The sequence below is a fragment of the Vipera berus genome (assembly GCF_964194415.1).
Source record: "Vipera berus genome assembly, chromosome: 4".
Lineage (NCBI taxonomy): Eukaryota > Metazoa > Chordata > Lepidosauria > Squamata > Viperidae > Vipera > Vipera berus.
This window is the reverse complement of record NC_138206.1, coordinates 119,959,809-119,982,852: the sequence shown is the minus strand read 5'-3', so window position 1 is coordinate 119,982,852 and position 23,044 is coordinate 119,959,809. Positions and strand designations below refer to the sequence as shown.

At 42.5% G+C, this 23,044-nt stretch overlaps 1 protein-coding gene across 1 annotated transcript in view; it reads left to right on the top strand.

The window, feature by feature from the left end:
- The window catches only part of OLFM4 (olfactomedin 4), a gene marked incomplete at both ends in the record, with an annotated part of 41,160 nt that overhangs the window by 13,426 nt on the left and 4,690 nt on the right, over nt 1-23,044 (top strand). The window contains 2 exons of the mRNA XM_081326412.1: nt 4,872-5,084; nt 9,227-9,380. Coding sequence (XP_081182538.1) covers nt 4,872-5,084; nt 9,227-9,380 — 367 coding nt within the window. The remainder of the gene's footprint in view (nt 1-4,871; nt 5,085-9,226; nt 9,381-23,044) is intronic.

Sequence of the window (23,044 nt, the reverse complement as noted above, 5' to 3'; positions counted from 1 at the left end):
ATTCTATTCTATTCATTCTTCATTCTATTCTATTCTATTCTATTCTATTCTATTCTATTCTATTCTATTCTATTCTATTCTATTCTATTCTATTCTATTCTATTCTATTCTATTCTATTCTATTCTACTCTACTCTGCTATTCTACTCTAATCTACTATATTATTCTATTCTATTCTATTCTATTCTATTCTATTCTATTCTATTCTATTCTATTCTATTCTATTCTATTCTATTCTATTCTATTCTATTCTATTCTATTCTATTCTATTCTATTCTATTCTATTCTATTTCTCTTCCATTCTATTAATTCATCATTCTATTCTATTCTATTCTATTCTATTCTATTCTATTCTATTCTATTCTATTCTATTCTATTCTATTCTATTCTATTCTATTCTATTCTATTCTATTCTATTCTATTCTATTCTATTCTATTCCATTCCATTCCATTCCATTCTATTCTATTCTGCATTCTATATTCTTTATAGAAAGCTGTCCTGCTGAAAGGACCTGTGTTGTAGACTGGAGATGGATGATGTCATCCAGTCTAGAACAAAGTCCTTTCAGCAGTTCCAAAAAGGCTCCACACACATTTCCACCACTCAGGTGACCCCAAGGACACAGATGAACCTGCAGGTGGCCTCAAAAACTCTCTAAAAGGATGCAAATGACCAGCTGTCTGCAAGGAGTATAAATCCTTCAGCTCCCCACCATCTGGTCAGAGCTGAAGAAGCTTCTGGGATGAGAAGCGAAACATCTTCAAAGAAAAACCAGAAAGTCCAGTGGCCTCCCGAAAAAGGACCTTTGGGACAACTGTGACCTGGAGGACTGAGAACCTCCATAGACTTTTATCCAACATGATTTTCTAAGGTTGCTTCACTGCGGTGGTGTTAAAGATACTGGTTTTATTTTGATATTTTTATATATATATGGAGAAAAACAAGTAAGAGAATTTTCAGGGTTGCTCATTGTATCTCAGGCTTAAGACCGTTTGGAAGAGGTGTTTAATGTACATTTCACTTTGAATGAACACCCTGTCGAAGCCATTCTTTGCAGAATCAAGTGATTGATGTCTTTTATAAATGCATCACTCTTCTTGAAAATGGCTTGGAGACAAAGGAACGCGAGGACACAGCTTTTATCCAAAGGGGGGGCTGTCTTTTTAACCATCACCAGGTTGCAGCGTGTTCTTACAACTTGTCCTATATTGCTTTTGTAATCTCTCTCCACAGTGCTGAGGATTTGCTTAATGCCATTTGTTATCTTGACACCGCCATCCATTAGCAAACTTCAATTTCTGGGGTTTGATTTTGTGGTCAAAATCGCTCAGAAGGGAAGTGAACTGAAAAGAAGAAAAAACAAAGGTTTTTTTGGGGGGGGGTTAGCCTAATGTACCCCAATGAGATAGAATCAAGATCACTTGAAGTGTTAATACCACTTTACAAGGGCTTGGTGAGGCCACACTTGGAATACGGCATCCAGTTTTCGTCACCATGATGTAAAAAAAGATGTTGAGATGTTAGAAAGTGTGCAGAGAAGAGCAACAAAGATGATCGGGGGACTGGGGGCTAAAATATACAGGGAACGGTTGCTGGAATTGGGTATGTCTCATTTAATGAAGAGAAGGATGAGGGGGGGACATGATAGCAGTCTTCCAATATCTCAGGGGCTGCCCCAAAGAAGAGGGAGTCAAGCTCTTCTCCAAAGCACCCAAAGGCAGGAGAAGAAGCAACGGACGCAAACTAACCAAAGAGAGAAGCAACCTGGAACTAAGGAGAAATTTCCTGACAGTGAGAACAATTAATCAGTGGAACTACCTGCCTCCAGAAGCAGTGAATGCTCCAACACTGGAAGTTTTTAAGAAGAGACTGGACAGCCATTTATCTGAAATGGTATAGGGTTTCCTGCCAGAGCAGGAGGTTGGAATAGATGACCTCCAAGGTCCCTTTCAACTTGGTTGTTGTTGTTGTTGTTGTTGTTGTTATTATTATTATTATTATTATTATTATTATTATTATTATTATTATTATTATTATTATTATTATTATTATTTCTGGTTCAAAGAATCAGGACCACACATTAACTTCTGGTTAAGATGCTCTATTTGATCACGTCTATATACAAGAACCTAGTCAACTAATGGTCAGCACTAAAATGGCCCTAGATAAGGGTCAAGGGAATTCAAGAGCATCTGGACTCAGGCTGTTTGTGACAATGTAATGACTTCAGGCTGATTCCTCTCTTGACTCTGACTCCAGGTTCTGCCTATTCTTCTCCTATATGAGATTTACTCATGGTACAAAACCTGGCTTGGGCATGCATCTCCATGTGTATGGGAAAACTGAATGGTGCAATGCTGGTAAATATACAGGGTGTGCATTTTCCATTTGTTCAGATTTTTTCTGTTTTTAGAGGTAGGGGACCTTGGTGCTGTCTGAGATTGCTTGTTTTCTTGCAGACGTTTCATTACCCAAACTAGGTAACATCATCAGTGCTGGTAAGGAGGTGGGGTTTGCTGTCGGTTTACACTCTGTTAGTGTTGGTGAGGATGGTCTTAGAGATTCTTTAAGTGGGCTGTGTGCTGTTGGCTCTTTGGCAGTTTCTTGATTGTGGTATTGTTTGCTTCTTGATTGTTGGTCTGATGTTAATCTTGGAATTAACCTATGCTGATCTGGGTGCTGATTGCTGGTGGAGAAATGCTTAGGTCAGGGGTCTTCAAACCTTTTATGACTTGTGGACTTCAACTCCCAGAATTTCTCAGCCAGGCACGCATGCTCCACAAGTCATAAAAGGGCCAAGTTTGAAGAACCCTGGGGTAGGTCTTTTTGTTCCCTTTTTTAAAAAAAAGATAAAGCCTACTTTACGATTTAGATAGCACTTTTTATGTGGGTTTCTTCCCCCTCAATATATCAAGGACCTACCCAGCCCAGATTTGTTGCTGTCACCGAAGGGAATTTGTCACTGGGAAGTTATCTACTTCTTCGTTAATTTACTCAAAGTGGTTAGCTTGCTTTTGGCTCTGGGCGATCGGTCAGTCAATAAACAAGGATTTATTTGAGGATACTAAATCCCAGTTTGGTTCTTACTGGTTTCCTGGTTGCCACGGTGGTTGGGGGTGAATTCATTGGTCTCCACGGAATAGCAAGAGATATAATACAGGTAGTATTTAGATTTACGACCACAACAGAGCACCATTTTTTTTATGACTTTTCCTGCCCCAGCGAATCCCTGCAGTTGTTAACTTAGTGACATGTTTGTTAAGTCAAGCTGGCTTCCCCATTGACTTTTCTTGTCAGACGGTCTCAACGGGTGACCACATGAGGCTGGGACAATGTGACCATCATAAATAGGAGTCATTTCCAGAGCACCATAGAGTGACCTGAAGTTTAAAGGGGAGGGGAGGGGCAAAATTGTCAGATTTGGAAAGACTCTCAGCAATTGGAATCTTACAACATGGGCTTGTTATAACTCTGGCCCATAAAATTGGCAAACAGAAAAGCTCTGGATCTTGGCCAGCCTTAGGATTTGGTCTCATGGGACAGTTGTCTAAGGCAGAAGATGCTGAGAGGTGTCAGTGTTTTTTTTTTTTTGAAGGACAGGCATCTATGCTACGCAGGCTGCTTGTCAGAATCCATTTATATCACATTTCATAAATGTATGGTTAGAATATTGTGCTTATTCTCGGGATTCTGCCATCTCTCCGGGGGGGGGGGGGAGAGGATGGTTATTCAGATTGCAGTAGGCTGTTTTCAAAGACCAGGAAAGCTTTTGATCTGGGGGGAACCAGGGGGAGAGAAAGAGATCTGGGTTGCATCTCCATTTGGAACTGAAACGAAGAAAGCAATAACAATAAACACAAGGAGATTGACACCTAAGTAAATGATGTGAGCCTGACCAAATGGATTCGGGGGGAGGGGGTTGAAACGGGAATGCTTTATATAGTATCGAAATGTAACTCAATGTCAGATCCCGTCTTGTATTGCCACAACCGATCTCATCCTAGTAAACTTTCCCTTTTGGACAAACTTGGATCCAGGAGTTCTTATTTCCTAAGATGTGAATTGGGGTGGGTCCTGACACTGCTCTTTATTTCCTAAGAAAGCTTATGGACTTGAGTTGGGGTAGATGAAGCTGGTCCTCTGTGGAACAGAAAAAATGATTTGGCTGTCATTCCAGCCAGTTTCTGAGCATGGACCACACGTATCTATCGTTTAGTTCCTCAGCCAGGAAAAGCTCTTGAACCAGCTGTGCTTTGGGTGCCCTTTGATCAATTGCACAGACGGTGTGCCCGCGGCTTCCCATCCTTCAGGCTGCATGTCAAGCTGTTGACCTCAAAGTCGTGGAGAGGTAGATCTGTAGATTTCATGGCCAATTGCCCGAGTGTAATCCATCACGACATCATTATGCAGAGGTAGTCCTTCTCAAAAGCTCTAGTCCTCTCCTGCGCTGAGTTGGAAATAATTCTGAGAGGATTTCATCAGATTAACTATAAAAGAAGATGAAGGAATAAAACAGAGGAGGGTCTGGATAAAAATTCTAGGACATTCTGCTGCATTTTTATTTTTTTTATTTTTTTGTAGTAGTAGTATTCAGTTACCAAAAACGGGGAAGAATGTTTCTGATCAATGATAATACTTTTTCCTATTCTACAGATTATTTACTTTATCGGTTTTTTTTAAAAAAATCCGTAATCTTTGCTACGAGTTTTACTCTATAAATAAAGACAGTGTTAGATAGGCTTCTGGGCTCAGTTTGCTGTAATCGTATTTTGATCTCCGTGAGATTTCCAAATAGATGCCGGAACGAAACTTTTGTGGTTTGAAAAATAATCTTTGGCTCAAATGGAATGCGTTTCTTTACATATTTATAGGTGAGCCAGTACATCAAATTAATTGAGCTCTACGAAGAAAGGATTCTAAATTTAACCGTCAAGATAGAGCATATGGAGAAGTCCAGTGTATCTTACACGGCGTTGGATTTCGAGCTAATCAAGCTGGAAATCAGCGAGATGGAGAGATTGATTGTTCAGCTGAAGACGTCACTGACTGGAAGCAATGTGGTTGTGGAGCAGCTGTATGTTGAGGTAAAAATCTGTCCTTGGACTTTTATTCTGGTTTGATCAAGTCTTCCGTGTCTTTCCTGGGGTAGGAAGACTGCATCCTCTTCTCCCAACGGAGGAGGATCAAATTATTCACTTCTCTTCACTACCCGGAAAAACACTCCAGGCAGTTACGTTTTAGGAAGGAGATACTTGTTGTATCTGTTGAGAAAACTGGAGCAGTCCACTCAGTATCCATTTACAGAAAGCTGCCCCAATCTTCCTGCTATAGGAAATCCGAAGAGGTTAATCTTTAGGAGTGGAGATTTGGTAATCCATTCAGAAAGACTGGGCCACCCTCCTCGTAAACAAAATGCCTTTGGCCACAGCCCTCACTGTAGGCCAAAGCTGACGGGATTAGAAAAAAAGTAGAAAAACAAAGACTGTTAAAAACTACATTCCCCCACCCAAATCCAAAGACAGGATGTGACCTTTTAGGCAGGGTGAGAATTACCCAACACCTTTAGAGTAGCAAAAGACACAAAGGTCTACACACTGCCCAACCCCCTGGAACCTCTTGGCTTCAAAGCCCCCAAACCTCACAAAAATCCATCCACTTACTCAGCCATTTTGTTAGCTATCCCAGAACTACATGCTGTGGTTGGTTCTGCCCATCAGCAAACCTTCTTTCCTAAGCAACCAGACTCCATTTTATCCTCCCGGATTGGAACTGGACCCGATTTTTCTTCTAACAGTAGGATTGCCCCAAACCAAGCAAGTTAGGCTGTTTCAGGATAATTTAGTTGCTTGCTCTCAAAGGGTTCACATACATAACACACATTTAAATATACTATATGCAACATATGTATAGACCTACACCAGGGCTAGGCAACCTTGGCTCTTTTATGACTCATGGACTTCAACTCCCAGAATACCTGAGCCAGCCATGCTGAGGGGAAAGGGAGACGTTTCCAAGCTGAGCCATGTTGGCTCAGGAATTCTGGGAGTTGAAGTCCACCAGTCATGAAGGGGCCATAGTTCCCCCATGTTGGCTCAGGAATTCTGGGAATTGAAGTCCACGAATCATGAAGGGGCCAAGGTTTTCCCCATGCTGGCTCAGGAATTCTGGGAGTTGAAGTCCGCAAGTCATGCAGGGGCCATAGTTCCCCCATGCTGGCTGAGGAATTCTGAGAGTTGAAGTCCACGAGTCGCAAAAGAGCCAAGGTTGCCTATCCCTGACCTACACCCTTACATATAAGTAGCATATAAATATTAATCACTGCCTATCTTGAATACATAACGGAAGGAGGAAGCTTTAGAGTTCAGAAGGTTAATACAATTAAAAACTGGGCCACATTCTGATAGAGAGACGTTCCCTCAGGACGGGCTCCGGTGTGAATCTGAATGCTCGGAAGACTAAACCTTTGGTCCTGGTGACCGACCCAGATTGGATCCTGCAACATTATCCTGGAACACATACATGTCCCTTCATTTGTGGGTCAACTATGAAAATAGAAGCTAGATCCAAACCAGGAAAGGGATTGCACACTTTTTTTTTTACTACTGATGGAGAGATAACAAGTGTAAAAAAATTCAGAATAGCTGGAGTCAGGAAGAATAAACACCAGGATCAGGGACCAAAATCACTTAGAAGTATGAGAAAGAAGACCTGGAGGAGTTTGACCTAGTAAATAAAGCTCCTGCTGACATAATGGACAGGTTTCTTAGAAACTACATAGGAGCAGTTTTGTTATGGCTTTTTGCTACTGATATTGTGCTAGAAATTGGACATTGCCCACAGAGAGGTAACGTCCCCCAGATTGTCTCATGCTCAGTGCAGCGTTTGAGGTTTTGTGGAGTTGTGCATTAAGAACAGCAGCTTGGTTCACCGCGTATACATACGATGGAGAAGCAGCGCTTGTTGTAGCAACAACAGCGCTGCGAAAAAAGAGAAGAAAATATGCAAAACAGAAGTGTACATACATTGTCATGTATATTCATGTATATATGATAATTACACAAACAGGATCAAATGAATTTAGAGTTGAATGCTTAGAGAAGAGGACACAGGTAGTCCTCGCGATCCTGACCATCACAACTGAGCCCCCAGATTCTGTTCTTAAGCAAGACAGTCCTTAAGTGAGTTTTGCCCCATTTTACGACCTTTCCTGGCCCCAGGCTGTTAAGTGAATCACGGCAGTTGATAAGTTAGCAGCAGGGTTGTGAAGTGAATCTGGCTTCTCGACGGACTTTGCTTGTCAGAAGGTCGCCAAAGGGGATCATGTGACCCCGGGACTCTGCAACTGTCATAAGTACATGCCAGTTGCCAAGCCCCTGAATTTTGATCACGTGACCACGGGGAGGCTGCAATGGTCCTAAAGGTGAAAAACCATCATAAGTAACTTTTTTCAGTGCTGCTGTAACTTTGAGCAGTCGCTAAGCCAGGGGTAGGCAACCTTGGCTCTTTTATGACTCATGGACTTCAACTCCCAGAATTCCTGAGCCAGCACGGCTCAGCTTGGAAACCTCTCCCTTTCCCCTCAGCATGGCTGGCTCTGGAATTCTGGGAGTTGAAGTCCACCAGTCATAAAAGAGCCAAAGTTGCCTACCCCTGCTCTAAATGAACTATTGTATAGGCTCCTCAAGGCACCTTTGTGTGAAAATATGTGTGAAAGAAAGTTAAAAGTTTTCCTTGGGTCAGGCTGAGCTTGCCTGAAACTACACGAATTCATTTGTGCTGTTCTCTCGGCAACAGAGCCTTGGTGGAGCAGTGGGCTAATGCCTCCTTAAGTAACACCAGCTGCCTGCAATTAGTGCAGGTTCGCATCCCACCATGCTCAAGGTTGACTCAGCCTTCCATCCTTCCGAGGTAGGTAAAATGAGGACCCAGATTGTTGGGGGCAATAAGCTGACTTTGTAATAATGCCGCTTGGGGGGGGGGGTGAAAGCCCTAATAAGCAGGCATATACATAGAATGAAGGCTATTGCTAAGCACATTGGTTTGTGCTTAAAATTGTAAGCCGCCCTGAGTCTTCGGAGAAGGGCGGGATATAAATGGGATTTTAAAAAAAAATGGTTTGTCAATCTTTCCTTCTGGAAATTTACTTGACTTCCCTATCTAGCCCACAGACCTGGGATTTCTGGTGGTTTCCCATAAAGCCCTTCTGATTTCTCACCCTGCTTTGCTTTGTCAAGACCAGCCAAGATGACCTAGCTGGTGACATCTACAACCTGATTAAAGCAGATAAGAGAACTATACTGTAGTTCAGCGAGGGCGAACCTTTTAGAGACCGAGTACCCCAAAACCGGGCCTGCCCCACCCCACCCCACCTGCTCCCGCTCCGCCCCTGTCCCACCCATTCTGTCCCGCCTGCCCACGGGGTCACTCACTGCCTCCACCGCCCGCCACAGATTGCCTAGGCAGCCCAGCAGTGCCTTGGTAGCCATGCAACCTGCCTGCACCCTGCAGCATCAACTACATGCAATGGGGCGTGAGAGTCTTGTCCCCGCTGCCCGGCTGCCATGTCCTTGGCTGCGCTGTTCCATGTGGGCTGCACTCGGGGGCGACTCTCCTCTGAGTGGGGAGGCTGCTGGTGAGGAGGGGGCCGCTGGGTGAGGTGGGGCTGGGGCGGTGGCAGGCACACCCATCGAGAGGGCTCTAAGTGCCGCCTCTGGCACGCGTGCCATAGGTTCACCACCACTGTGTATAGTTCAGAGATAGGCAACCTTGGCTCTTTTATGACTCGTGGACTTCAACTCCCAGCATTCCTGAGCCAGCCACGCTGAGGGGAAAGGGAGATGTTTCCAAGCTGAGCCATGCTGGCTCAGGAATTCTGGGAGTTGAAGTCCACGAGTCATAAAAGAGCCAAGGTTGCCTGCCCCTGGCCTAGGCCGCTTTATGACTCGTGGACTTCAACTCCCAGAATTCCTCAGCCAGCCACGCTGAGGGGAAAGGGAGATGTTTCCAAGCTGAGCCATGCTGGCTCAGGAATTCTGGGAGTTGAAGTCCACGAGTCATAAAAGAGCCAAGGTTGCCTGCCCCTGGTATAGTCCAACACGTTCATCAAATAACAGACGCAGCGATTTGCAAAACAAACAAATAAACAAAAAAAAAGGAAGTGTCCTCAGCGGCTGCCAAGCAGCTGCAACCTTGAAAAATAATCCAAAGTCGTTTTCATTTCACCCAGATTCGGAATCTGAGCATCATGGTGAATGGACTGGAACAGCTGGATAAGAATAACATCCTTGCGGTTCGCCGGGAAGTCGCAGCCCTGCGGGCTAAATTGCAAGAGTGTGAAGAGGATCGAAACCGGACTGTGAAGCATCCCTACTTCCCACCTGGTAAAGCATTTTTTTTTAAAAAATTGTGAAATGGAAAAGGTTACGAGCAGAGAGGGGATCCAGGAAAGGATGTTGGCCCGGTTTCCTTGCTCAGAGTGCCTAGAAAAAAAATATCAAGAAAGGATAATTTCTTAAATCCATAGGGAGGGATTTAAGGATCGATATTATGATGTGGCTCCTACACCCATCGATTCAAGTCATGATCTTCTCCAGTTTGTCCGGCAGTGATTGAGAAAAAGAAACATTAGAGATCAGAATAGAATAACAGGTTTGGAAGGGACCTTGGAGGTCATCTAGTCCAACCCTTTGCTCAGGCAGGAAACCCTATACCATTTCAGACAAATGGCTGTCCAGTCTCTTCTTAAAAACCTCCAGTGATGGAGCATTCACAGCTTCTGGAGGCAGGTCGTTCCACTGGTTAATTGTTCTGACTGTCGGCAAGTTTCTCCTTAGTTCTAGGATGCTTCTCTCCTTGACTAGTTTCCATCCATTGCTTCTTGTCCTGCCTTCTGGTGCTTTGGAGAATAGCTTGACTCCCTCTTCTTTGTGGCAACCACTGAGATATTGGAATATTGGCTATCATGTCACCCCTTGACCTCCTTTTCATTAAATTAGAAATATCCAATCAATAAGTTTGGTTAAACAGAGCTTCTGCCAGTCTATCTACTTCTTGGCATTTTAAAATTCAGAATTTGGTACCAACATGGTCCGTGGTTATAATGACTAGGCAATTGACAATGGGTCTGTAAACAACAACAACAACAACAACAATAAAGTTGGAAGGGACCTTGGAGGTCATTTAGTCCAATCCCCTGCTCAGGCAGAAAACCCCACATCATTTCAGACAAATTGCTGTCCAGACTCTTCTTAAAAACCTCCAGTGTTGGAGCATTCACAGCTTCTGGAGGCAGGTTGTTCCACTGGTTAATTGTTCTAACTGTCGGGAAGTTTCTCCTTAGTTCTAGGTTGCTTCTCTCCTTGATGAGTTTCCATCCATTGCTTCTTGTCCTGCCTTTGGCACTTTGGAGAATAGCTTGACTCCCTCTTCTTTGGGGCAGCCCCTGAGATACTGGAACATTGGCTATCATGTCACCCCTAGTCCTTCTTTCCATTAAACTAGACATACCCAATTCCAGCAACCGTTCCTTATATGTTTTAACCTCCAATCCCCTGATCATCTTTGTTGCTCTTCTCTGCACTCTTTCTAGAGTCTCAACATCTTTTTTACATTGGGGGTGACCAAAACTGGTCACTGATCCAATGGTGGCCTTAACAAGGCATTGTTGCCAGATTAACGTTTCCTCTGGGTGGCTATATACATTGAATTAATAAATTAATAAGTAATAAAGAAATAAACCTCAACAAAATCCAAAGCGTAGATTAGAAGCAAGAAAAAGAATGAAATGGACAGGCACATTACGTCAGAAATTCATCTGGCATAAAAGCCATTTAAAATGGCTGAATAAACAAATCCAGTCAGCGCTGAATTGAGGTGTTCCATGTTTCCAACATGGCTGCCAGCCTGAAAAATTTGAAGTTATATATGGGCCTCCTGACACTAATAGCTATTGGCAGGCTATTTCCTTTATGAATTTGTTTCATCTGCTTTTAAAGCTATTAAAGTCAGCTATTATTCCTTCTTTTGGAAGCGAATACTGTAATTCATGCATTTGGTGCATGTGTGATGAAGTAGTTCCTTTTGTCTTTCCCGAATCAACAGCCATTTAGCAACACCGCATGACCCTGAATGTTGCTATTATGACAAAGGCATCATAAAAAGAAGCCTTCATCTCTATTGTTTTTTTTCCCTCAGCATGATGCATAATTTTATGCATCTCTATCAAGTCATCTCTTAGATGCACTCTTTTTTTCTCAGCTGAAAAGTGCCACTGGTTGTAACCCTGGGGAATTGTTCCAAATTATTCATCATTTTGATGGGCCTTTTATGCATCTCTTACGCATCTTCTCCCAACACTACAATGGTTTCGCGGAGATACAGGCGATAAGAACAGTGCAGAATTCTGAGCGTGTAACACTCGGTAATCAAGGGCTCAAGAGCTCTTAGCTGGCAGCTTTCCACAAATGTAGACTCAATATGTGTGAGGTTAGCTCTACAACAGAGAACTGATTGACTGATGGATTATATCCCATCAAGTCCATGTTGACTGTCAAGGGCAACAGGGATAGATTTTATCCAGATCTGTTTCTAGCCTGGCCTTACAGTTCTTCCAAAAGGTTGAGAAGGATTTGCAGAATTGACTCCCGTTATCACAACTAGGCGATAGTGCTCTTTCTCTTCCTGCTTATAATTCTGAGATTGAAATAAGGTTTAGCTCACTTGCAACTAATACTAACACTTCTTATTTCTGCCATGGGGAAATGGGACAACTTGCCATAGTCAACTCACCACGGCCAACTCGGCATAGCCAACTTGCCCTGGGACAGCTCACTGCAGGACAATTAAGCAATTCTATTTCATTATTTAAAATAAATAAATAAAAATATTCTAAGTTGCGCCCTTCACATTTCGTGCTGTCTCTCCTTTTGCATCCTTTCTTTAATGATTCCCTTTCACTGTTTCTTTGATATTACTCTATACCAGGGGTGTCAAACTCAATTTCATTGAGGGCCGCATCAGCATTGCAGTTGCCCTCAAGGGGCCGGGTGGGTATGGCCAGGGTGGGCGTGGCCTACTGGGTGGGCGTGGCTAGAGTGGGTGTGGCTTACTGGGTGGGCATGGCCAGCTCTAAATCATTGGCATCAAGGGTGCATATGGGGGCCTGGGCAGGAGTGGGACAGATCTGGGGGTCTCTGGCAGAAGGAGGGTCTCTGGGCCAGGGCCAAGGCAGCGGGGGCCGTTCCCTCACTGTTTCCAGGATGGCTTTGCGGGCCGCATGAAACCACTTCTCGGGCCGGATCTGGCCCCTGGCCTTGTGTTTCACATGTCTGCTCTATGGAGATTCTCAGTCATCCAGGTCATAGTTATCCCAAAGGTGCTTTTTCCCCCCACGGGCCACCTGGACTTTCTTGCTTTTCTTTGAAGATGTTTCACATCTCATCCGAGAAGCTTCTTCAACCTCTGGCTGGATGGTGGGGAATGAAAGGATTTATACTCCTTGCAGACCGCTGGTCCTTTGCATTCTTATAGAGGGTCATTGTTGCCACTTGGAGGTTCACATGTGTCCTTATGGGACTTTCTTATTATTCTTTGAAGACATTTCCCTTCTCATCCCAGAAGCTTCTTCAGCTCTGACTGGATGGTGGGGAATGAAAGGATTTATACTCCTTGCAGACCGCTGGTCCTTTGCATCCTTTCAGAGAATTGTTGGGGGGGTTTATCTCTATCTTCAGTATCACCTGAGTAGTGCAGATAAATCCTGAGGACACAGACAAACCCTCCAGTGGTTTGCTTCTTTCCTTGATTAGTTTCCATCCGTTGCTTCTTGTTCTGCCTTCGGGTGCTTTGGAGAACAGCTTGACTGCCTCTTCTTTGGGGCAGCCCTTCAAATACTGGAAGACTGCTATCACGTCACTCCCTAATTCTTCTCTTCATTAAATTAGACATATCCAATTCCTGCAACCGTTCCTTGTATGTTTTAGCCTCCAGTCCCTGAATCATCTTTGTTGCTCTTCTCTGCGCTCTTTCTAGAGTCTCAACATGTTTTTTTTATATCATGGCAACCAGAACTGGATACAGTATTCTAAGTGTGGTCTTATCAAGGCATACGATATGAACCAGCTCCTAGATTTATTCCCCTCTTCATAGATAAAGAGAGGTCTTTCGGAGAAATTGCTTTATAAAAGAATATTTCTCTGGAAACCAAAAGCCATATGCCACATTTTTCTCCTCAAGGACTTCAGCTCTTTTACTAGCAGGGGGGAAAAAAGGAAAAAAGAAAGAAAGAAAGAAAGAAAGAAAGAAAGAAAGAAAGAAAGGAAGGAAGGAAGGAAGGAAGGAAGGAAGGAAAGAAGGCAGGGGGACAGAGGGGGAGGGAGAGAGAGAGAGACAGAGAGAAAGAAAGAAAGAAAGGAAGGAAGGAAGGAAGGAAGGAAGGAAGGAAGGAAGGAAGGAAGGAGGGACAGAGGGGGAGGGAGAGAGAGACAGAGAGAGAGAGAAAAAAAGAAAGAAAGAAAGAAAGGAAGGAAGGAAGGAAGGAAGGAAGGAAGGAAGGAAGGAAGGGGGAACAGAGGGGGAGGGAGAGAGAGAGAGACAGAGAGAGAAAAAGAAAGAAAGAAAGAAAGGAAGGAAGGAAGGAAGGAAGGAAGGAAGGAAGGAAGGAAGGAAGGAAGGAAGGAAGGACAGAGGGGGAGGGAGAGAGAGAGAGACAGAGAGAGAGAGAGAGAGAGAAAGAAAGAAAGAAAGAAAGAAAGAAAGAAAGAAAGAAAGAAAGAAAGAAAGAAAGAAAGAAAGCGGGGTAGAGACTCTTTCATTTTTTTCAAACACAGTTTTAAACTACTTGCTTTCTAGGTGGTTGTTTTATTTTCTCTTTGAAAGATGACAAACCTTTTGCCTGCTGGGTCAAAAGTGAGTAGGGGAAAAAAAAGACACAGAGATACACAAAATACAGAAGACCAGAAGTGTCCCCTCTAAAGCTCAGAAAAGGGCACTTCATTCTTTCAAAGAACGTCTAAGAAGTTTTTTTTTAAAAAAAATAATAATATTTGAAAGCCATCATTTGAGTTATTGTGGGGCTGACAGCATGTCAGGGGAGACTTTATGTAACTTCTGAAACACCCCCTTCAGTCTTAAAATACTTCAAATTTAACGTTACAAAGCAGTTAGGAAGAAAAGTGGTAGTTTATTGCAGCGATTGCCCAGAATGTCATACACGTTTTGTGCCAAGTTGAAACCCTCAAATTGAGCTTCAGAACTATTTTTCTAGAAGACTCATAGAAGCAGACGAATGCTTCAGGGCACTAAACACTATACATACAAATAGCTGAATACTAAACATCTAAATACTTAAGATTAAGTAATTAGATTATAAACTATGTTATGAATAAAATACCCCATACCAAGTGCTAAACGAATAATGCACACTAATAACGCATATATAAACTTACAGTCATCTGAGAAAACATGAAAACAACGACAAAAAAAGAGAAACATAGAAAGAGTAAAAAGGTATTGGGTATGTCTAGTCTAATGAAAAGTAGGGCTAGGGGTGACATGATAGCAGTCTTCCAATCTTTAAGGTTGAACAGGGGTCAAGCTATTCTCCAAAGCACCCGAAGGCAGGACAAGAAGCAACGGATGGAAACTAATCAAGGAGAGAAGCAACCTAGAACGAGAACAATTAATCAGTGGAACAACCTGCCTCCAGAAGTTGTGAATGCTCCAGCACTGGAGGTTTTTGAGAAAAGATGGGACAGCCATTTGTCTGGATTCTGTATAGACTCTCCTGTTTGAGCAAGGGGTCCCTTCCAACTCTATTATTCTGTATATATGAAACCATAAATATTTTGGACCTAAGCATCTCTCCACCAGCAGTCAGCACCCAGATCAGCATAGATTAACTCCAAAATTAACATCAGACCAACAACCAAGAAGAATATTTTTCTGCTAAAACAATGACAGTTGAAAGCGGGACTCTCTTGGCTGGTTTCATTCCAGCAGCAAAAAACCACTCAGCTCGTCCTCATAACATGTGGAACTTCTATTAGCAAAACAGCTTGTGATGGTAGGTCGTGAGTCCTTGTACAAATACTTACCTGGCAGGGGAGATACCTTGATCAGATACCTGTAGAGAAGACGTAGAAAGAACATGTAGGCTGCACTCCCAGTTTTCTCCATGCCAGAAGAGCAGGTTTCTGCTGCAAATGGGAGCTTTGTTATACCTCTAATATTTACCTTTGTTGCTCTCCAATATTGCAAAGGACAAAATATAAATGGGGGGGGGGTTTGACAAAAATCTCTACATTCCATTGGGTAGGTAATAGGGAATAGGTGAATTGCTAGGTACAAAGGCTTTACAGTTTATCTTTTGCCAATAGAGTTGCTCTAGTTTTTCCCTATGTTGAAAGAAAAGTCTTCGTCGTGGTTCAGTCCAAGCTGGGAATAAACATGTCGACTGCTTTAGGAAGAAGGCCATAGTTTATTGAAGAGGAGAGCCAGACAGGAAGATGGCTCTGGCAGAAAAGAAGAGTGAGCACATGTAGGGAGTGGGTTTTTATACCCTCTGGAGCCTTCTGTTTGGAGTTGTTCCTGTGGCGTGAACTTTGACCTGAGTCTGAGTGTGCCTTTCTGGTATTCTGATGGTGCTGGGTTAATCCTATTATGTCCCAAAGGTCATATCCTGCTTCCCTGTGGCTGATGACTCTTAGAGTTTGGGTGGGGTATGTAGATTTTAGGTCTTTGTCTTCTTAATCTTCCAGCTGGGGGCCTGCAACCTTCCTGGATTTACAACTGCATTTGTACAGAGCTGGTTTCTGCTTTGGGGGAGGGAGACCTGGGGCTATTAAGAAAAACTGGGCATGCTTTTCTGCCTCTTTAAGATCCTTTTAGGAAATATATTTTCCTGCCCTTTTAATATTTCCTTCTCTGGGGGGGGCTGACTTCCTCCACACCTATTTTTGCATGGAGAGCTATGATGAACACCTGCAGTTGGATCGTGACTCTTTACAACACCATGCCAGGAGAGTGGAACCCAAAATGACATGGATCATTTTGCATTTGACTTTCTGGAGAGAGGGAAAATCAAGACCACAACAGTCAGGGAGATGCCAGAAAAATAAAGCTTGAAACCAGGAAGAGAGGTAGCATAGATTCCAGAGGGAACATCCCAATTTCTAAATAAAGTCCCGCATTAAAAATGCAGGAAGCTGCTTAGAATAGCTCTGTTAGGAATATGGACTGGATATTAGGGCTTGAAGAGCTGCGGAACATCTAGGAATTGCATTTAAAAAGTTTGCTTTAAAAAGTTTGATGGCCCCGGGGATGTCCTCGTCTCCTCTGCTTTAAAAGAGGCACTGTTTTTGACCTTGTCAGGAATAAGTTCAGTTTGTCGTGTGGCCGATTCCAGTCTATGGGGTTACATTGCCAAGAAATGAAAAGGAAATTATTGTCCTTATTACTGCTGTCATTCACTAACCGGTGATATTTGTGAGGGTCTAAGCCCCTTTGAAAAAAATGCATGATTTTGGTTTTACCATATTAGAGTGAGCCTTTTCCCCATCCTATGCTAATCCACAAGGACCTGTAGATGGCTTTGAAGGTCAACCTGAAATAGGAAATCTAAAGGACCACAGTCTGCTATCTTGGGTTTAAACCAGGGGTCTTCAAAGTTGGCCCTTTTATGACTTGTGGACTTCAACTCCCAGCATTCCTGAGCCAGCACAGCTGGCTCAGGAATTCTGGGAGTTGAAGTCCACAAGTCATAAAAGGGCCAACTTTGAAGACCCCTGGTTTAGAGGACTTGAATTCTGCTTTGAGTAAGCTGGTGATCCTTGGGTTGCCTAGATATGGAACAGATGTAGGTGAATTCTGTTTCATTCCATTTCTGAATTGAGATAGCCGCAGATTTCGAAAGAAAAAAATAAAGGAGAAGCAGAAGGTTTTGTTAGACTTATTAATAACACATGAAAATGCTTCCTTGCACAGGGAGGAATTTTGCATAGAATTTTGCAAAGATTCCCTCTTTGTAAAGGGTTTGTTTATTTGTGTGCAGCAAGAGCCTCATGTAGGCAGAGAAGAATTTTTCGGTAATGGTGATGAGATGAGCTTGCGCTGATTTTAGCAAATAGATTTTATGCGTCTCACCCACCGACCGACTTCTTCTAGTCTGGAAATCAGCGCAAAAATATACAAACTTCCTCTTCCCCCTCCCCTTATTTACAACTGACTGGGTAATAAATTAAAGGAGACACCGAACCATATTGTCCATTTCTATCCTGGAACAAGACAGTTACAGCCAAATGTTCAGAGCGCATCTTTTTCCCCCCTACTCTGTTGTTTAAGGAAATTCTTTTCGCTAAATTTCTGTCTTTGAGAAGAAGAGGAAGGCAGGTTGCACCTGGTTGTTCTGCATCCTAAGTAAGTAGCTCGGAATCCTCTCCTGGCTGTTTTGCATTCCTCATTTGAACAGGTGAACACATAGTTAAATGCATTCTCGAAATAGCCATAAACCTTTCCCCCTGCCAGCTGATTTTGGCTGCTGTTCGCTTTAGGTTCATGGACTGTTTATTATTTCCGAACCAAGCTGAGTCTTTATGCTTTGTCCTAGTTCCAATGCATTTCTTTTGTTCTTCTTTCTTAACATTTGGTGGTGGGTGAAAACTGTGCCAGGTCACCCCAGTGCCACCTAAGCTGATAAATCTAATGAGACGAGGTGAAGCTAATGACTACGGCAGAGCTTTAGAAAGTGTTGAAAGAAAATTCTTCATCAGGGTCCAGTCCAAGCCGGGAATAAACAAAATGGAGACCCACTTTAGAAAGAAGGTTGCAGTTTATTGAAGAGGAGAGCCAGATAGAAAGATGGCTCTGGAAAAAAACTGACCACATGTAGCAGGGTGTGGTGGGTTTTTATACCTTCTTGAGATTTTGTTTAGAGTTGTTCCTGTGGCATGAACTTTGACCTGAGTCCGAGTGTGCCTTTCTGGTATTCTGATGGTGGTGGGTTAATCCTATTATGTCCCAAAGGTCACATCCTGCTTCCCTGTGGCTGTGGCTGATGACTGTTGGATTTTTTTGTGTGAGGGATTGTTGATTCTAGGGGTCTTTGTCTTTCTAATCCCAGCTTCCTGGCTCCAATCGTTCTGACAAGATTATCACATCTGCATTTCTGCAGACCTGGTTTCTGTTTGGTGTGTGTGTGTGTGTGTGTGTGTGTGTGTGTGTGTGTGTTGGTTTCTGCCTTTAAAATCCTTTGGGGAAATATTTCCTGCCTTTTTAATATCCCCCAAAATATTTCTTTCTCTGGATTCTTCTCACAAAAGCCGGTTTGAGAAAAATAGCAAAGTTTCTCCTGTGGTTCTTCTCCGTAGAAGGGATTAGGTACGTTTGAAGTGATGTTCAAGCAAAACAGATTCTCTCTTGTTCCTGCTCAGTGTTCCTTCAGTGAGGGAAACAGTCTTTGGCAGATGCCAAATCACATTCTTTTTCTGCAGTGTGTTTTGGCAATTCCGTGACACTTCCATCTGTTTAACTAAGCCAGGCGCAGGTCCACAAAGCAGAACAACCTTTTGCCATGATAACAGATGATGGCCACCTTTCCAACATCAAAGCTTGCCTGTTTTCCTTCTTAAAGGTCATTGGTTTCTATGTCTCGTACAGAACTGTGCCTCTGAGGATCCCTTTGACAAGTAGAATTTCTATTAAATCAATAGTTTAACGAAGAGAAGAGTGAGGGGTGACATGATAGCAGTGTTCCAATATCTCAGGGGCTGCCACAAAGAAGAGGGAGTCAAGCTATTCTCCAAAGCGCCTGAAGGCAGGACAAGAAGCAATGGATGGAAACTAGTCAAGGAGAGAAGCAACCTAGAACTAAGGAGAAACTTCCTGACAGTTAGAACAACTAACCAGTGGAACAACCTGCCTCCAGAAGTGGTGAATGCTCCAACACTGGAAGTTTTTAAGAAGAGACTGGACAGCCATTTGCCTGAAATGGTATAGGGTTTCCTGCCTGAGCAGGGGGTTGGACTAGATGACCTCCAAGGTCCCTTCCAACTTCTTCTTCTTCTTCTTCTTCTTCTTCTTCTTCTTCTTCTTCTTCTTCTTCTTCTTCTTCTTCTTCTTCTTCTTATTATTATTATTATTATTATTATTATTATTATTATTATTATTATTATTATTATTATTATTAATCATAATCATAATCATAATCATATTCTACAGGTTGTTGTTCAGTCACTAAGTCAGGTCTGACTCTTTTTTAAAAAAATAAGTCTTTATTTACATTTCATGTTAAAAACACACACCATACACCAACAAAGACAAAAAAAAACATATACAATATACATAAAAGGAAGAAATCAAAAAATTGGAAACCATTTCAAAAAAAATCAAATTATACCTACTTCTAAACTGACAATTATATTCCACTCACTAAAATTCTTATAACTATCCAACTCCAAAGCTTATTCATTAACAAAAACCATATCACTTCATTTTTGATCAACCTCCAAGCCACCCTCATTTCTTTAATCTTTTATCCATCCAAATATACCATTTATTCCATGATAGAAATGCTGGTGTCTCTTCTTTACCCTTCAACTTCTTGGTCAATGTGTCTGCTTCTGCACAATCAAGTATTCTCCTAATTATAGCTTCATCCGGCGGGTTATGATTTGCCTTCCAAAATTGAGCATACCCCATCCTCGCTGCCGTTAAGATATGTAAAACCAAATACCATATTCCCCTCTTAATATTTCCAGGCCTGAAGCCAAGCAGATACGTCTCTGGTTTAAGATCAACTAAACTCTTCATGACCCCATGGACCACAGTACACTCGTCTCTCCTGTCCTCCACTGTCTTCTGGAATTTGCCCAAATTCATCTTCATTGCATCCCCTCAGGTCCCCTTCTCCTTTGGCCTTCCATCTTTCACTCTTTCTCATGGTCTTCTCCAATGAGTCCTTTCTTATCATTTGAGCTTCAGCTTCAGAATATTCTACATACTATTATATACATTGTAGCTCCAGTAGGTATTTTTGATTGAATACAGTATGCTGCCATGGTGTTCTCCAACATATATGAAACCCATACCCATCTTTTTTGATATACCGATATATATGCTCTGGGTTAACCATGGGTGAAAACAAGGAAAGTGAAGTCTACATTTTTAGGGAACATCCTTGATTTATGCCATTATTGGTTATTGACTCTTGTGCGTGAAACTTTCTCAATATTTCTGTGTCAGCATTTAAGTTGTCTTGCATTTGGATTGTGTCTATCAGTACCATGGTTACAATAAGCAGAAATCTGAATAGTGAACAGAAGTTAGAAACGCTAGGCATTTATTTCAGAAGCATTTGGCTATTTCTTATTTGAGATTGTGCTTCACTTTATTTTTTTCATTCCGCAATCTGATGTTGCAGTTCCTTAGGTAAAGGTAAAGGTTCCCCCGCACACGCGTGCTAGTCGTTTCCGACTCTAGGGGCCGGTGCTCATCTCCGTTTCAAAGCCGAAGAGCCAGCGCTTGTCCGAGGACGTCTCCGTGGTCATGTGGCCGGCACGACTAGACGCCAAAGGCGCATGGAACGCTGTTACCTTCCCACCGTAGTGGTCCCTATTTTTCTACTTGCATTTTTACGTGCTTTCGAACTGCTAGGTTGGCAGAAGCTGGGACGAGTAGCAGGCGCTCACTCTGCTACGCGGCACTCGGGATTCGACCCGCCAAACTGCCGACCTTCTGATCGACAAGCTCAGCGTCTTAACCCACTGAGCCACCGCGTCCCTTAGACTTACATTAGTTCCTTAGACTTACATTAAACCAAATTAATCATCGTATGAACTTTAAAACCCGAGCAGGATATGGTGGCTCTCCCTGACTAGCAGACTGTTTTTCTGCTTACGCTAAAGACCTTTTCCTAAAGTATTATTATTTCTGTTAATGAAAGGAAAGTCTAAATTAGATATTAAAACTTAGACCGTGCTTGGTATTAAATCAAATAAATTTATGACTTTAATTATTCATGGATTACTCCATAAATTAAAAAAAAAAATCACCCAGAAGTGTTTAGCTGTGAGATCACTTTAAAGGCAAGAAAGAATTCTTGTTACTTTGGTCTAATAAAAATCTCATGGCTAAATAGATGATTTTTTTTTTAATTTATGAAACAAGACATGAATTATTAAATCGAAGCCAGACCAGTGCTTAGCTTAGTGACATGAAAAATGACGCCAGGCTAAATCTATGCGACCGGCTATGACACATTCCTTTTTAACTTTAACAGCAAAGTACAGGTGTTTCCTTTTAAGTATATTTTTTTCAGATTTATGCAAGTCATTAATAAGCATTTAATTTGAAAAGAACGTTCCTGATTTAGGAATATTAACTCAGTCAATGTGTTGACAGTTAAGGACAAACTATAAATTACGGAGGCAATATTACCTTATACATATCTCTCCGCTGTCTAAAAAGCTGCTATTGATTTAAAAGCTGGTAAGCTGCAAGGCATTTAGCCATAAACCTGGCTCATAAAATGACTGTAATCTGTATTGGCTTTTTTATTGTGCTGATGGAGGTATATTCAGAAAGATAGGTATGCCAAAAGCTAATGCTGATTACATACTGATGCAGAAGTGTGAAAAGAATATGAATTTGGAAGACCCCCGTTCAGCTTCCTCACCTATGAATTGACTAGGCGACCCTAATTCCTTTAGGTTACTATTAGTTTTACAGGTAGACTTCGAGCCCGACATTTCTGTTGCTAAGCAAGACAGTTGTTAAGTGAGATTTGCCCCATTTTATGACCATTCTTGCCCCAGTTTTTAAGTGAATCACTGCAGTTTTTAAGTTAGTTACACAGCTGTTGGGTGAATCTGGTGTTGTTGTGATTCAGCGTCAGCCTGTGATACTGGCAGCTGAGTCTGATGATTCTGAAGAGGAGGAGGAGGAGGGGTTTGGAGAGCCTTTGGTGTCAGAGGGAGGCTCTGATGCACTGTAGGACTCTCAGCCTGGCCCCTCCAGTCACGTTCCTCATCAGACTCAGCCATGTGAGCATGAGGTATTGGACGTAGATGATTCACAGCTGGATCTATTCAGGGACGCTAGGAGCAGGAGGCAATCTAGCAGAGTAGAACAGAGAAAGGCAATGAGGCAACTAGGTGAGAGGAGGAGAAGGCAATGAGAAGCCATGCCTTGAGACTGCAGATAAAAGGGGAAGGTGTGGGAGGTGCTGGTTGCTGAAGGCAACAGTTTGAAGATCTTCTGCTAGAGTCCTGGTCTGTTATTCCTGTTTAACTCTTGTTTGAACTTTTGATTTCTTTGTAAATAAATTTGGTTGGGTTTTTCCAGCCTGTTGACTATAAAAAGGGGTTGTCCTTGACATTCAAACAGGGCCAATCATAGGCTAGAACAGAACAGGTGTTGAAGGAAAAGTCTTCATTTTGGTTCAGTCCAAGCCGGGAATAAACAACATGGCGACTGCTTTAGGAAGAAGGTTGCAGTTTATTGAAGAGGAAAGCCAGACAGGAAGATGGCTCTGGAAGAAAAAAGAGAGAGCACATGTGGGGAGTGGGTTTTTATATCCTCTGGGGCTCTTGAGGTTGTTTCCTGTTCCTGTTTGAGGCCTTGTATTTCCTGTGTCACATATTTTGACATGAGTCTGGGTGTGCCCCTTTGGCATCTGTGGGTTAATCCTATTATGTTCTGTCTTAGAGTTTGGGTGGGGTATGTAGATTTTAGGTGTCTTTGTCTTCCTAAGCTTCTAGCTGGGGGCCTCCAACTTCCTGGATTATTTACATCTGCATTTCTATAGAGCTGGTTTCTGCTTGGGGGAGGGAGACTTGGGGCTATTAAAAAAAACTGGGCATGCCTTTCTGCCTCTTTAAAATCCTTTAGGAAAATATATTCTGCCTTTTAAATATTTCCTTCTCTGGGGGGCTGACTTCCCACACTGGATTCCCCAATGACTGTGCTTGTCAGAAAGTCACAGAAGGACATCACATGATCGTGAGACACTGCAACTGTCTTTTCTTCGAATATGATTTGCTTCTCATCCAGG